Source organism: Colias eurytheme, chromosome 31, assembly GCF_061535395.1.
Source record: "Colias eurytheme isolate Ceu_HAF_F1 chromosome 31, ilColEury1 Martin Lab GWU primary, whole genome shotgun sequence".
In the NCBI taxonomy this organism is placed as follows: Eukaryota; Metazoa; Arthropoda; class Insecta; order Lepidoptera; family Pieridae; genus Colias; species Colias eurytheme.
In genome coordinates this window covers 2,531,519-2,546,191 of record NC_143010.1, presented here as the reverse complement: position 1 = coordinate 2,546,191, position 14,673 = coordinate 2,531,519, and the positions used below count along the sequence as shown (strand labels likewise).

At 36.0% G+C, this 14,673-nt stretch overlaps 1 protein-coding gene across 2 annotated transcripts; it reads right to left on the bottom strand.

The window, feature by feature from the left end:
• Positions 1–790: 790 nt before the first annotated feature.
• On the bottom strand, positions 791–14,428 carry LOC149895432 (uncharacterized). 2 transcript variants are annotated; one of them, XM_090118804.1, is made up of 3 exons: positions 12,733–12,808; positions 1,683–1,771; positions 791–1,214 (listed from the first exon to the last, which is right to left on the bottom strand). In XM_090118804.1, the coding sequence occupies exons 1-3, from the start codon at positions 12,806–12,808 to the stop codon at positions 1,044–1,046; spliced, it is 336 nt and encodes a 111-aa protein (XP_089974930.1). In that variant the 3' UTR covers positions 791–1,043. The 2 variants fall into 2 exon arrangements, 1 of the variants encoding a protein (XP_089974930.1); XR_016458467.1 differs by lacking the exons at positions 791–1,214; positions 12,733–12,808 and adding an exon at positions 14,323–14,428.
• Positions 14,429–14,673: the final 245 nt, after the last annotated feature.

Genomic DNA, 14,673 nt, shown 5'->3' with positions numbered 1-14,673 from the left:
ATACAATTACCTACCATAAAAGCAACTTTGATCCGGAACTTTGGGTAGTACCAAGGTAGTACCAATTTTTTTTGGCAGTCAAAAGAATATGTTGCCATTCTTTCCTTTTTTCTCTTAGCAAGTTGAAAAATGCTTTCGCCCTCAGCACATGTATTATTTTCTTCTTTGTACTAGATTTTGTAAAACATTGATTATTTTTTGTTTTTGCATATAATCGACGCTGGAAACATTCCATAAACATTTGTGCAACTTATATTTTTCAATAAACCTCGTAATCGTTTCACGATCCATTTGTTGACGTGAAAGACAAGCTCATAATGCTAATCTGCTGTACAGCAAGCCTATTCACGATCGAGCACGCACGATGCAGGACCACTCTGACGTACGTCCACGCTATTCACTGTCCATCTGCACGACGTTCGCGGTGGAGGGGGTGCTCGCACACATTCGTCACATGCTACACATTCAGCAACAAAATAATAATACTTATTGACTTACGTCAATACTTTCACTGTCGTTTTGCGTCGTGCATCGTGTATGACCTTGGCGGGACGTACAGCAAGATGGAGCGTGAATAAGGCGCCTTAGATACCGAATGATGGGTGAAACTGTTTACGTACTATTTGAGTGACGCTTCCAAAGTATAATAAAAAACTCAAATGGTTGGATATAATCTTTATTCAATTAAATAAGTACACATTTTAAACTCGTCACAATCAGCAATTATATTATAAATAAATCTATACTAATATTATAAAGCTGAAGAGTTTGTTTGTTTGTATGTGTCCGATTTGAAAAATTCTACCGGTGTTAGATAGCCCATTTATCGAGGAAGGCTAAAGGCTATATATCATCACGCTGAGACCAACAGGAGCGGAGCCACGCGTTTGAAACCGCGCGGCACAGGTAGTAATACATATTTGGAATCAATACTGGCTAGTTCTTTGACCAGGGGCAAACAGATCTATTTTTTTCAGGAATGGTTATGCCTGCGAGGCAGAACTACTAAATAAATATTATAGCTACGTTCATCACGGGCTTAGTCAATATCCATGGTCTAAAGCCAATATTGTCGCAGAAACATCGTGCAGGCTAGGTTCAGTTAGGAAAATCGTGACTCTTCTGAAGAGGCTGGCATATGCAACTTGCACTGTCGAGAGGTCAACAGCCGTGAGGTTGACGCATACGAAACTTATCATTTGGTTCTTTTCGTGCTGAAAAAATAATTATTTTGCTGATTATATTCGTGCAGATATTAAAAATGGGTATCGAAGAAACTATATTGGGTTAAAATATTAACCTCCGTTGCTATCGATGTCTAGCTGTTTTTGAAATTAGCAGAAGAATCAAGAAAGACACATATACATTCTTAAAAAATTAGTTGTTTTGATATACTTTATTTAGCACTTATTTTGCAGTTTCCTGTGATCTAAACTAGAATAATAAAGCCTATGGAAAAATTCTTTGGATAGCCCATTTATCGAGGAAGGCTAAACATATAACATCACGCTAAGACCAACAGGAGCGGAGCACTGCGGGTAAAAACTAAAACCACGGAGCAGAACCTACATAAAATGGACAGATTGAGACGACAATCGGCGTCGGTTATGAAAGAAAGCATTATCTGGGAATGAGTAAATACAATTTCCTCTATACATAAATTAAAAAATGTTTCAACTTACGGGTAAAGTCACATTATAAAGAGTAGCGCCCGCTGGTATTACATGTTTTCTATTATAGAAAAGTTTAGAATAATCCCATGTTGGATCACCTGAAATCATAGATATATTTCCTACTAGCTTTCCGCCCCCGGCTTCGCCCGCGCCCTCAAAGAAAAACCCGCATAGTTCCCGTGGGATTTCCGGGATAAAACATATCCTATATACCGGGGTAAAAAGTAGCCTATGTCGGGTATCAAAATATCTCCATAGCAAATTTCATGCAAATTGGTTCATTAGTTTAAGCGTGATTGAGTAACAGACAGACAGACAGAGTTACTTTCGCATTTATAATATTAGTATGGATTCATTTAATCTTAATAATAAGCAATATTATGTGAAAGCTTATGAGGATGGAGGCATGTATGTTTGTTTGTTCTTTTCACGGGAACTATCGCGTAACGAATTTAGATTATGTGCTACCACATGAGCTGTACTTGCTTTTGCCAGTAGCTTCGTTCACGGGTGAAACCGCGCGGCAAAACTAGATAGTAATTAATAAACGCGTAAGTACCTATGTATGTAATGTAGATGCCATGGGCTCAGGTACTAAAAGTTGTTTATTTGTTGAGGTCTTAGCTAGCTTCATAATTTGTGTCAATTTAAGAGAATCCGTCGTGGATTCTGGCAAAACCTTCTTATTTTTTGCTCGTCTTGTGCACTCTCAGCATACAGAGACCGATCAGACGATTTTCACTCATCGTGGAATGATGTCACGTCTTGAAACGCCGTAAAGTACTAGAAGATCTTTCAAGTCGTATTTTACTGCACAGTAAAACAGCAAGCGCAGTTTTAATACTCGGATAAAACATTTCTGAAGTCTATCAGTTCTACCACTTCCATGTCTTTCAGAACATTCGTTTCCATATTTTTTTCTTTCCACAAGTGGTACCACGATTCAGCCTCGCTGAGGAAACTACCACTTAAGTTATTACTCGCGTAAGGCGATTTTTAAAAAACACTTCGAATGTCATTTGCAGCATGTTTGGTCAAAGATCAAAGAATAAGCCGGTAAGTTGTTCTCCGAGAAATACTTTTCCAACGACATAATTAGCTAGTCTAGGTAGGCAATGATTAACGATCATTTCCAAAATTGGGTATGTCTCAGGAGGATTTGCAAGGTGCGTCTGCTTTTTTGCGATGCGTGGCATTGTAAAATCAACATCTGCGTCTGCGTTTAAACTCAGCTATAAAACGGCCGCTGTGATCATCCACTTTTTCTCGATGTTTTTTTATTTTGTGTATGATTCTGGAGCAAGTCAATGCTTTTTTTACTGTAACACATTAACGATCAGTTGAAGCAGTGCGGAATATTTTGCGATAAGGTAAACAGAGACCATAAGTTCTGAATTTCTGGCAGCCCAGTTAACGATCGGTTGAAGCAGTGCGGAATATTTTGCAATAAGGTAAACAGAGACCGTAAATTCAGAATTTATGGCAGTCCATTAATTATAGTTGAAAAGCCACTTTTCTTGTAGCATTGTTGCTTTCTTTCGAAAATGTCAAAAGTACCGTGGTCATTTGGATATAATTTTCTTTAAAAACAGCAACGCAGTTAACTATATTTATCGTTAAATATATATTTTTTTATTTCATTATCATTTCATTTCATTTTTGTGACCAGCTTGTTTCACATATGATCGGTAAGCTAGGCACGTGCTTATGACTTTGAGCTGATTCTCGAAATAATTTTAAATTTTTTTTATTGTGCCGAGTGTACCTATTGCGAATTGCAGGGATTTGATTTATGCCATGAATGGCCAATTTTAGTTTGTAGCTGGCGCAGTGTAAAAACGGGTTTTTTTATATTTTTCTCCTATTATCTTTTTAACGAAAACATCTTTCCCGGACATTGTGCAGGAGCATCCCTCATAGCCTTGCCCTACACACTTTTTTGGATCCAATCCCACGTTTACTATAGAGTTATCTATTGTAGAGGCAATTGATTTGATGTCCATAGCAATTAGTTCGTCGAAGCCTAGAAATCCTTCGTGAATCAACATCCTTTCTTCGTCTAAAAATCTGACAGCGATGGAAAGTTGCTCTTAGGCTAGGCGTCCATTAGGGACGGATCGGGGCGGATCGCATCGGAACGGGCTACGGCGCTGTTATGCTCTTGCGTCCATCTGTACGGGGCGCGGCGGACCGCCTCAGCGGATTTTATCTAACAGACGTGTTTTCGTGCTTGGACTGACATCGCGCTACCATGGACAGCTCCGACGAAGAGATGTTATGGTTTCAAATCAATTGAACAATATCTAGTACAACAAAAAAAAGAATTATTTAAATCGGACTTATACTTTTGGAGATATGCGTGGACAAACATACAAACACTTTTGAAATTTGGCACAGGTCTTTATTAGAAGCTGATATAGATTAACATATCCAAAAACTGGGCATTTCTGGAAAACAATAATACATACATACGGGTCGAATTGATAACCTCCTTTTTTGAAGTCGGTTAAAAACCTAGAATTTAAATGAATTATTTAATTAACTAACTTACGTGTTGAAATTGATATTTTTGGTTTTATGGCATTCAAATGCTTTTTATATTTTTATAAATTTATAACTTACGTATTTAATTCAAAATCTGTGCTATTTCTTGCCATATATATTCATGCGCCGCTGCTCATCGTCTCCTAGAGCATACAGTTCTCTATACTTTTGCACTATAGAAATAAGCAGTTCTTCGTTCATTTTCGTTTATTTTTTAGCACGGCACGTGCGCTCACATCCGCCTGCCTGCGTCCACTAGGCGGATCGGGGCAGGTCGCAGCGCACCGCCGGCAGAAATACGCCTGCGAAGCGAGACGCTAGCCATTAGACTGCGATGTCGCAGCTCTCGTCTGCTAAAATACTATAGGCATGTATTTTTTTCCCAGCGTCTATATCATCTCTGATGATATTTCCAGTAATAGGTATTTATTATTTCATTTTTAATCTGAGTTGACATATACAATATATATATATGTATATGTTGTATTTCTCGTCAGAATCATGTGCAAGTGCTCCTTTATCGCTAAACTCAATGTAAGTTCCATTAGGTCTTCAAACAAACCTTCAAGCTTCATGAAGGTCCTTGCTTTTACTGGCAGATCGTTGGTACTTGACTGCGATGTCGCAGCTCTCGTCTGCTAAAATAGGCATGTATTTTTTTCCAGCGTCTATGATATCATCTCTGATGACATTTCCAGTAATGTTTATTATTTCGTTTTGAATCTGAGGTGACATAATATATTTTGCAATCTTTGTCAAAATCCTTGTGTTACCTTCAAACTTCATGAAGGTCCTTGCTTTTACTGGCAGATCGCGGGTACCACAAAAAATCGGTATCTATTACAGATGCAACATTTTTAAGCTATTGCATAGCTTCTATCGCGGGCCTTGAGCGCGGGGACTGACTCCAGAAATTCCGTAACGAAAAAACCTCACGCTCTCCACTCCGACGGGCACGGAGGTGTGGCTTGAAGGCATAGCATGCAAATTGCAATAGCTTTACCGCGGCAGCTCCCGAGTGCCACACGTCTTTTTTTGTATCGTGTATGCTTTTTTGATGAGCACTAACTAAAATCCACAGGCATATTGTGCTCTAGGCTCACTAAAAATCGGTGCTGCGATATTTTTTTACGTCACAGATGTTCACCGAGTATGGTATAAGGTCTTTTTAGATTGTTTTCGTAATGTCTTTGTGATGCTATGTGCCATTGACTAAACGTTTCTCTTTCTTTCTCTTTCCTTTCAGTTTGGCAAAATATACTAGCCAAGGACAGCATTCTTGCCGACGTCATAACTTGTAGGAGGCACCCAACAGTTCTTTAAAATTTCATGCAACCAAGGAAATTACTGTTTAATGATTTGTAAAATTATTATGTGAAAATAAATTATTTGAATTTGATATTTTTGGTTTAATGATAAATAAACCATCTTAAATCTCTCCAAAACAATAAATGACTAGAAGTAAGAAAAAATCACTTTTATAAACTACTCATCTCTTTGCCTTCGTATTATAAATTTAATAACAGTACAAACTCCAGCTTGTTGATTAAATCACAATTTAATATTAACATTCCTTACACACTTCACATAATATACTCAATCTCACTCACAAATAATTATTTTTCACCATATACTAAAATATTAACTATATTGGGAAGCAATTTAATAATCTTATCTCACATCTATTTACATACCTTTTCTTTTAATGCATATACAGGGTGTACCAAAAAGTAGTGATGAACGGAAGCTGGGAGGTAGAGGACGAAGAGGGCTATCCGAATCACCCCCATGTGTGTTATGCGATTTTTTGTATTTTCGGAGTTATTACATTTTTTTCAATTTTTTATCTATCGCCGAGTACGATGATATTTTTATTTATGGTGACGTGAATTATTGCGCTAGATGCTTGATTTTTTTTGTGTGCTAAGCTGAAATATAGGCTAATTCAGTATGGTAACATTTACTATCGTTAGATCTTCGAATGGAATAAAAAAAAGAATTAAATGCCAAGAAAGATAAAATTACCCAGTATGTTCATAACTTCAAGGGCACATAAAAAAATAAAATCACATAAAAAAAGGTTTTCTATTTGGCTTTTAAAAACTTGCTCTATCGATCAGGTAGCTACCCTAAAAATTTCATTTTATTATTCAGAAGGCTTCAATCGAAAAATTGAAATCTAAATGTGGTAAGTGCAAAATTTTTATTAACATGATGATCATTAAAACCAATAAATAGGTGTTTAATTACCAGAATTTTTTTAAAATAGCCCCGCTGTTGCTCAATGCAAGTGCGACATCACCGTAAAAAGTTGTCTTTTAAATGTCTGAATGCTCTTTTATCATTTTTAATGGTTTCTTCTGCTACTATGAATTTCCGGGTTATTTCGTCCAAATTGTGGCATTCTCTCAAGTAGCCGAGGTCTTTTTAGTATCCCCATTGAAACAAATGAATGGGGTTTAGGTCGAGGGACCGTGGAGGCCAGGCTTTAAAGCAGGCGTCACCGGCGCATGCGCAGGCTGCAACGACCAATCCATCTTTCAGGGTATTTTTGCCCTTTAGCCTGGCCTCCACGGTCTCCGGACATAAACCCTATTGATTTTTTTCCGTGGGGATACTACAAAGACGAGAGACTGCCACAATTTGGACGAAATAACCCGGAAATTCATAGTAGCAGAAGAAACCATTAAAAATGATAAAAGAGCATTCAGACATTTAAAAGACAACTTTTTACGGTGATGTCGCACTTGCATTGAGCAACAATGGGGCTATTTTAAAAAAATTCTGGTAATTAAACACCTATTTATTGGTTTTAGTGATCATCATGTTAATAAAAATTTTGCACTTACCACATTTAGATTTCAATTTTTCGATTGAACCCTTCTGAATAATAAAATGAAATTTTTAGGGTAGCTACCTGATCGATAGAGCAAGTTTTTAAAAGCCAAATGGAAAACCTTTTTTATGTGATTTTATTTTTTTATGGGCCCTTAAATTTATGAGCATACTGGGTAATTTTATCTTTCTTGGCATTTAATTCTTTTTTTATTCCATTTGAAGATCTAACGATAGTAAATGTTACCATACTGAATTGGCCTATCTTTCAGCTTAGCACACAAAAAAAAATCAAGTATCTAGCGCAATAATTCACGTCACCATAAATAAAAATTTGATCGTACTCGGCGATAGATGAAAAATTGAAAAAAACGTCATAACTCCGAAAGTACGAAAAATCGCATAACACACATGGGGGTGATTCGGATAGCCCTCTAATTCCTCTACCTCCCAGCTTCAGTATATCACTACTTTTTGGGACACCCTGTATATTCGAATTCCTCTATTTTAAAATAATTTATAACATTCGATAACTTAAAGCTAATTAATAACATTGATAACACGCCGCTTATTCAAAATGCACTTTTGTCATGTCCCGAAAGTTGTTCCAACTACTTTAATTCTTGTCATCTCACCATCGTAAGCCAAAATATAAGAAGCATTCATAAGAATTTTGATAGTTTTTCCTTATTCTTGAATAGACTCAATTTTGCTCCTGACTTCATAATCCTAACTGAATGTTGGATTGATGAATCATTTACATATTTAAATCTGGCTGGCTACTCTCTATTTAAATCAAACAAATTCTTAAATAAAAGTGATGGCATTGTTCTACTTTTTAAATCGAGCTTGCAAGTTGAGAATCACGAACCTTCGTTTACTGATGCCAACTGCACGGTTACCGTTTTGAATAGCAACATTGTTATTATATCAATATACAGATCCCCGTCATTTCACAATATTGACGACTTTTTAATATCGCTGGAACGTTTGATCTTATCGTACCAAAATAAGTCCATATTTATCGTAGGGGATCTCAATATCGATATAAGGAATTCCTGTTCAGACTCCAGAGTCCATAAATATCTTGATCTCTTGGCTTACTATGGAATAACCTCAGGCCATAACCTGCCGACACGGGGCGACAGCTGTTTAGACCATGCACAAATCAAAAGCCAATTATCTTGCCGTGTCGCTGTTTGTCCTTCAGCAGTATCCGACCATGATGCTGTTATAGTGGGTGTTACCCTCAACAATTTTGAACCATTCCCTCCTTCACAGAAATCTAAAAAAAATAATTTTGATAATCTTCATAATGATATTCAAAATATTGACTGGCAATTCTTGTACAGCATCGACAACATTAACGAAGCAGTAGCAGCTTTTGTCAATCCACTTCACACAGCGATTAAAAACAATTCAAGCTGTTGTACAATTCCAAATTCTAAGACCATTAGAAAACAATGGATTACGCCCGGTTTACTCCGTTGCGTTAGACGAAGAGATCGTCTCCACAACATTGCTAGGAAGCGCCCTAAGGATGTCGTACTGCAAGAAAAATACATACGTTATCGTAATTATTGTAATAATATTCTCCAAAATCTTAAAAACTTCCATGATAGTGAAAATTTAAAGAAAAATAAAGGCAATTCAAAGCGCTTATGGTCGACTATTAAAGATATCTGTAGTTTAAACTCGTCTAACTCTAATTCTGATGATTTATTAAAATGTTCTGACTCCATTGACGAGTCTCTTTGCAAAACCAATGAATACTTTACTAACATAGGTAAAAATCTTGCAAATAAAACATTACAAAAACTCAATACCTCTGAGAATCTTCTTGCCGCTAAGACATCTATACCTAATTTTACAAAATCTTTTTTCATAACACCAACCGACGAACTCGAAATTGCCAATTTAATTAGCAGCCTCAAAACCTCTTCTAGCTGTGGATGGGATAATATTCCAAGTAAAACGATTATTATGTCAAAAACCTGCCTTGCTGCCCCGATTACATACTTATGTAATCTCAGTATTACTACGGGTACATTCCCAGATGACTGGAAAATCGCAAACGTCATCCCAATTCATAAATCTGGTTGCAAATTAACGTTCTCTAATTATCGACCCATATCTCTTCTCCCGACGCTATCCAAAATTCTGGAAAAAGTCGTAAATAAAAGGCTACTTTCCTATCTGGAAAAAGAATCGCTACTTGCTTGCAACCAATTTGGCTTTCGCCAGAACAGGTCTACTGACGGTGCTGTTTCCTCCCTTGTTGATTGCATTAGCAATAAGTTAGACTCAGGACAGAAATGCATCGCGGTATTCCTGGATCTGGCGAAAGCTTTCGACACTGTCTCGCGGCCCATTCTTTTACGTAAGATGGAATTGTACGGAGTTCGAGGCATCGCTCTGCAATGGTTCACTTCTTACCTTACTGACCGTCGCCAAAGAGTATGCATAAATAATCAACATAGCACTCTAATGAACATCCCATATGGCTTGCCTCAAGGCAGCGTGCTCGCTCCTACATTGTTTTTACTGTACATGAACGATCTTTGCTCCCTTTCCCTTCCATATACCAATTTGTTCTCTTTTGCAGATGACACAGCTCTCGTATTTTATTCTAACTCTTGGAACGAAGTAAAAGCTGTAGCTCAAAATGGTCTTCTTACTGTCGCTTCTTGGTTACAGGACAACCTTTTAACCTTGAACATTGACAAAACTAAATTCATCAGTTTCAGTATAACGAGTCGCTCTGTCCCACCTACGTCGCTAAATCTTCAAATACATTCGTGTACAAACTCTTCTTCTTGTTTATGTCCATCCATTGTAGAAGTTAATGAAATAAAATATCTGGGAGTCATCATTGATTCCAAACTTTCCTGGGAACCTCAGATAAATACACTGTGCTCTAGGATTAGAAAGCTTATACACATATTTAAAAAATTACGTTCAGTTGCCGATGCCCACACAATAAAATTACTTTACAAAGCACTCTGCGAATCCATTATTTCTTATTGCATTTCAGTCTGGGGAGGCGGCGGTTCCACCCTTATGCTTAAAATTGAGCGCGCTCAACGGGCAATACTCAAAGTTGCTTACAAGAAACCTTTTCGATATGCTACATCTACACTCTACGCCGACGCAAAAGTTCTGTCAGTCCGTCAACTTTACATTCTGGCTACCGCACAAAAGTTCCACAAAATGTCTAAGCAAACCTTTGCACCAACATCAAGAGCCCCAAGACGAGTCAATTTCACGCTTCCGAAATGTAATACCTATTTTGTCAAACGCTTTTATAGTTATAGGGGCCCTTTCCTCTACAATAAGTTCATTAAAAGATTAAATGTAAATATAATAAATGCATCTATATATATTTTTAAAAAGAGATTAGAACAACTTTTACTTAACTTAAATTATAGTGAAACTGAAGCATTGCTTATCAGTGAAAAATAAAACACACATACACACACACACACACACACACATAAACATGCACACACACAAACACACTCACATGCACGCACACTCGCTCACACATACACTGGAGTTTGTTAAATATTTTATTTTCGTTTTTCGTTTTTTGTTATATTTCTTACACTGCAATGTATAGCTTTTAATTTTTAGAAACTAAAAATACTTCTGTAACATAGGAAGAGACTAGTTTCCCACAACACAGGGGATCCTAGTGTGGGGACTAGTGTATTCTAAAATGATTGTATACTGTGTTTTGAAACAAATAAACGATTTTTATTTTATTATTTTATTTATTATAATGGCATTCAAATGCTTTATAAATAAAAATTTACTGAGAATAGAAAAAAATATTTATTTATTTGACATAGTTCTGTTGCTGTGAAGAAAAGAAGTTTGTATTGGAGCTGTCCTGATATATGTATGCATGTAAAATGGGTTTATGTTCGTTACTCAGACAGGGTTGCCAACCGTACTATAATATTATATAGTACTAGTGGTCCGCCCCGGCTTCGCCCGTGGTACATATTTCGTAATAAAAAGTAGCCTATGTCCTTTCTCGGGTATCAAAATATCTCCATACCAAATTTCAAGCAAATTGGTTCAGTAGTTTAGGCGTGATTGAGTAACAGACAGACAGACAGAGTTACTTTCGCATTTATAATATTAGTATGGATTGTATGTACTATATTTCGGGTCTGCGTACCATACATATACTGTTGAAAACATAATATATAGTACGCAAAAATACTATATTTTCAACACCGACAAATTTGACAAACAAATCGTTCATTTAAAAAAAAATAAGAACGCGCCTTTCAATTTTTAAGATGGCTGTCATATAACCTATTGCGCATCTACCATTTCCTTTGATGAGGTCCGCGAACATACCCGATAGGCGATAGCATGTACAACAACAATAACATCACACTCATAGATGTGTATAATATTAGTTCAATTTTAAAATCGGCCCTAGAACAACGTAAAAAATATTATATTTTTTTTGGTTACGAAACCAAAAAAATTATGCAATCTTTAGAAGCAAAACCCCTACACAAAGTTATGGAATTCAAAATATTCTTTTGTTATTTCTTAATAAATGGTTTGATTTCGGTGAAAGCAATTGGTTATTTAAAATCCAAAAATTAAATTTAAAAAAGGAGATTTCATTTAATGTCTGTGATACAATATAAGCAGTTCTAAATTTACAAGAAAAATTGAGTATCCAAATGGACTCTGAAATAACGATATTGAATATAATCTTTGCTAAAGTAAAAGACTGTAGTGACTTTACTGACTCTACAAGCTAAAAATGGCAGCATATTTTAAAAAATACTGAAAATGACTTACCAAATTTATTTAAAGTAATTTCATACCTGCTCTCTATTCCCGCCACTTCGTCATTCACAGAAAGGATATTTTCGGTTATGAATTCGAAGTGGCGAGAAGAAAGAAACAGAAGTGGTGTATCATTAATAAAAAATGAGCTTTTGATTTATATTAATTTAAAAATTGAATGTGATTCTGACAAAGCATATTATTTTGGAAAATACTATATTTTGATGATGAAGTGTTGGCAACCCTTGTTACTCTTCACGCAAAACCTGTTGATCGGATTTAACGAAACCTTAATTTTGGAGAAGAGATAGATTATAGTCTGAATTAGTACATAATATACTACTTTTTACCCAGGTACCACCCGAATTCCAGTAGCCTAAGACGTGGGTATCCTTTTGATTCCCAAATTTCATCATAATTTTGCCTTTGAAACATAGCAGATATTATATATAGTTAGTTACGTATCACTAATAAGAAAAAAGTCCACGGCGTCTGTCTGTCCGTCAGCGAATAACTCCAAAAGCACCGATTTTCATTCTGTTTTAACCAATAAATAGCGCAGTCCTCGAGGAAAGGATTAGTTAATAATTTGTTAACGATATAACACAGATGAAGCCTCAGGCCGGTTGCAGAGCTTCACCGAAGTGCGTACGTCAGTCGCGCTTGTATTGTATGGAAATACGCGTGCGTATGGTCGGTCTAGCTCTGAACGGTTTTATGAACTTCCATACATATGACAAGCGCGACTGACGTACGCACTGATGGTCGGTGAAGCTCTGCAACCGGCCTCAGGTGGAAAAATATAAAAACAATGGAATCATTCAGCTGATTCAGAAACAAAAAACACTTAAAAAATCATTACCGAACGAAAAATCACAGTTATAGTTCTCAGAAATAACTGCGCCGAATAAAAATAAGCACAATACGTATTCCTTCATATCGTTCTTCTTCTTCGAATGTACTCCTGAATCGCAATTAGCAAAGTATAAATAGCTAATTACAACAATTTTATGTTACAGTCATGCATTTTCTTATTAATTAGTTCTACTTTAAATTACAATTGGACACAACATAATTCATATTGATTTATACTGACACTAAAAGGTTTTTGATAAACTTGTTTTTTACTTGTGACCTTGGGTTTATTAATAGTGAAAAAAGGAAAAACAAAAATATTGATGTGAAATGTTGTAAATTTAACATGCTTGTCATAAATGAAGCGCACGAAAGAGCGGACTTATTTCATTGTCCCTCCCATGAGTGAATTCGCAAGGGTGATATTACAGTTAAGACGCGGAATAGAGTATAACCCAGCTCTAGCCGTCTTTTGTACTGTTTCCTTCTTATCCAAAAGATTTATCAACTAAATAAAAAATACATTAAATTTCTACATATTCTTGGCTCAAAAATGGTAAAAGTATTTCGTTATTTTATTGAATTAAAGTTTAATTAAGTAATCTCCTTCCAAAGAAATCCCAGAAATGAGAAATAATTATGTATACCGTGCGTCTCCTCTGTTAGAAAGTTCTTTAAATTTTCTATTTCTATGCTAATTTATGAATGTAATTTTAATTTAGTAACTATTTAAGTTTATGCTGTAAAATGAATTGTATCTATGTCGCATTGGCCACTGTCCTGAAATGGAATGGGTTGTTTTTTTTTAAATAAATAAATGCTTTTCTGAATTTCTGTGTTTTCATTTTAGTACCAAACTTATTTTGTAACACAACTTGGTAACAAATAGTTTTTATAGTTTTGATGTACTAACTTAACCCAATACTTTTAAATTTAAAACAAGATAGTTCCTATTTAGGACGACGCGGTTGGTGCAGTGGTAAAGTAACTGCCTACTGAGCCGACGGTCCCGGGTTCGATCCCCGGTCAGGGCAAATATTTGTGTGATGAACTCAATTATTTGTTCTTGGGTCTGGGTGTTATTATCTATATATGTATTTATTAAATATTATATTTATCGTCGCCTAGTACCCCCAACACAAGCCTTAATTGAGCTTACTGCGGGACTAGGTCGATTTGTGTAATAATGTCCTATAATATTTATTTATTTATTTATTTTACCTTGTTTTCCTAATATGTATGTCTAGTAAGATGTATAGATGAGATAATATAGAGATGTATTTAGGCAACTGATGTAATAAATTCTAAGTAAATTTTTCATACCGTATAATTTTCATAGCAAGTTCATTTGCAAAGCAAGTCGGTGAAAATTTCCTACTCATATTATGATCGCGAATAAGGGCGTATTCAGAAAGAAAGCTTGAAACTTATAAGCGCTTATCGGCGCTTGTCATGTTCATATATTTTCCTGCGCGGGTTACCAGCGCTGACAATCATGTGACAATGAAAATATATGAACATGACAAGCGCCGATAAGCGCTTATAAGTTTTAAGCTTTCTTTCTGAATACGCCCTATGATTGTATTGATGTAGGTACCTTAGTTTCTCTGTCACGAAAAAACAGCTGACAGAATACAGTCTGAATTAGTACACAGGCTACTTTTTAACACGCGTAGAAGTCGCGGCACGTAAGTCTAGCGGTGACCATCAATGTTTTACGGCAAGTTCGCCTTTATTTCGTTCAAATAGATCCCCTCCACTTTAAGGTCAGCGCTAAACTTACGTGCCGTGAGTTATATGTTAGCTTCACCTGTATGTTAGTATGTCACCGACTCCTTTAGACATGATTTTAACCCACTTTAAACAGATTCCATTCAAACTTTGTACACTTATCAAGGATAGATTGAAGATAATTTTATGATTTTGTCTTATTATCTTTGAATGAATG

What these genes read in the sequence shown, in the direction of transcription:
- LOC149895432 (XM_090118804.1), bottom strand. Translation starts at nt 12,808, where the DNA reads ATGAAGGAATACGTATTGTGCTTATTTTTATTCGGCGCAGTTATTTCT. An exon ending in TAACTGTGATTTTTCGTTCG is followed by an intron (nt 1,772 to 12,732) that starts GTAATGATTTTT and finishes CTATGATTTCAG; the next exon opens with GTGATCCAACATGGGATTAT. An exon ending in TTTATAATGTGACTTTACCC is followed by an intron (nt 1,215 to 1,682) that starts GTAAGTTGAAAC and finishes TTATTTTTTCAG; the next exon opens with CACGAAAAGAACCAAATGAT.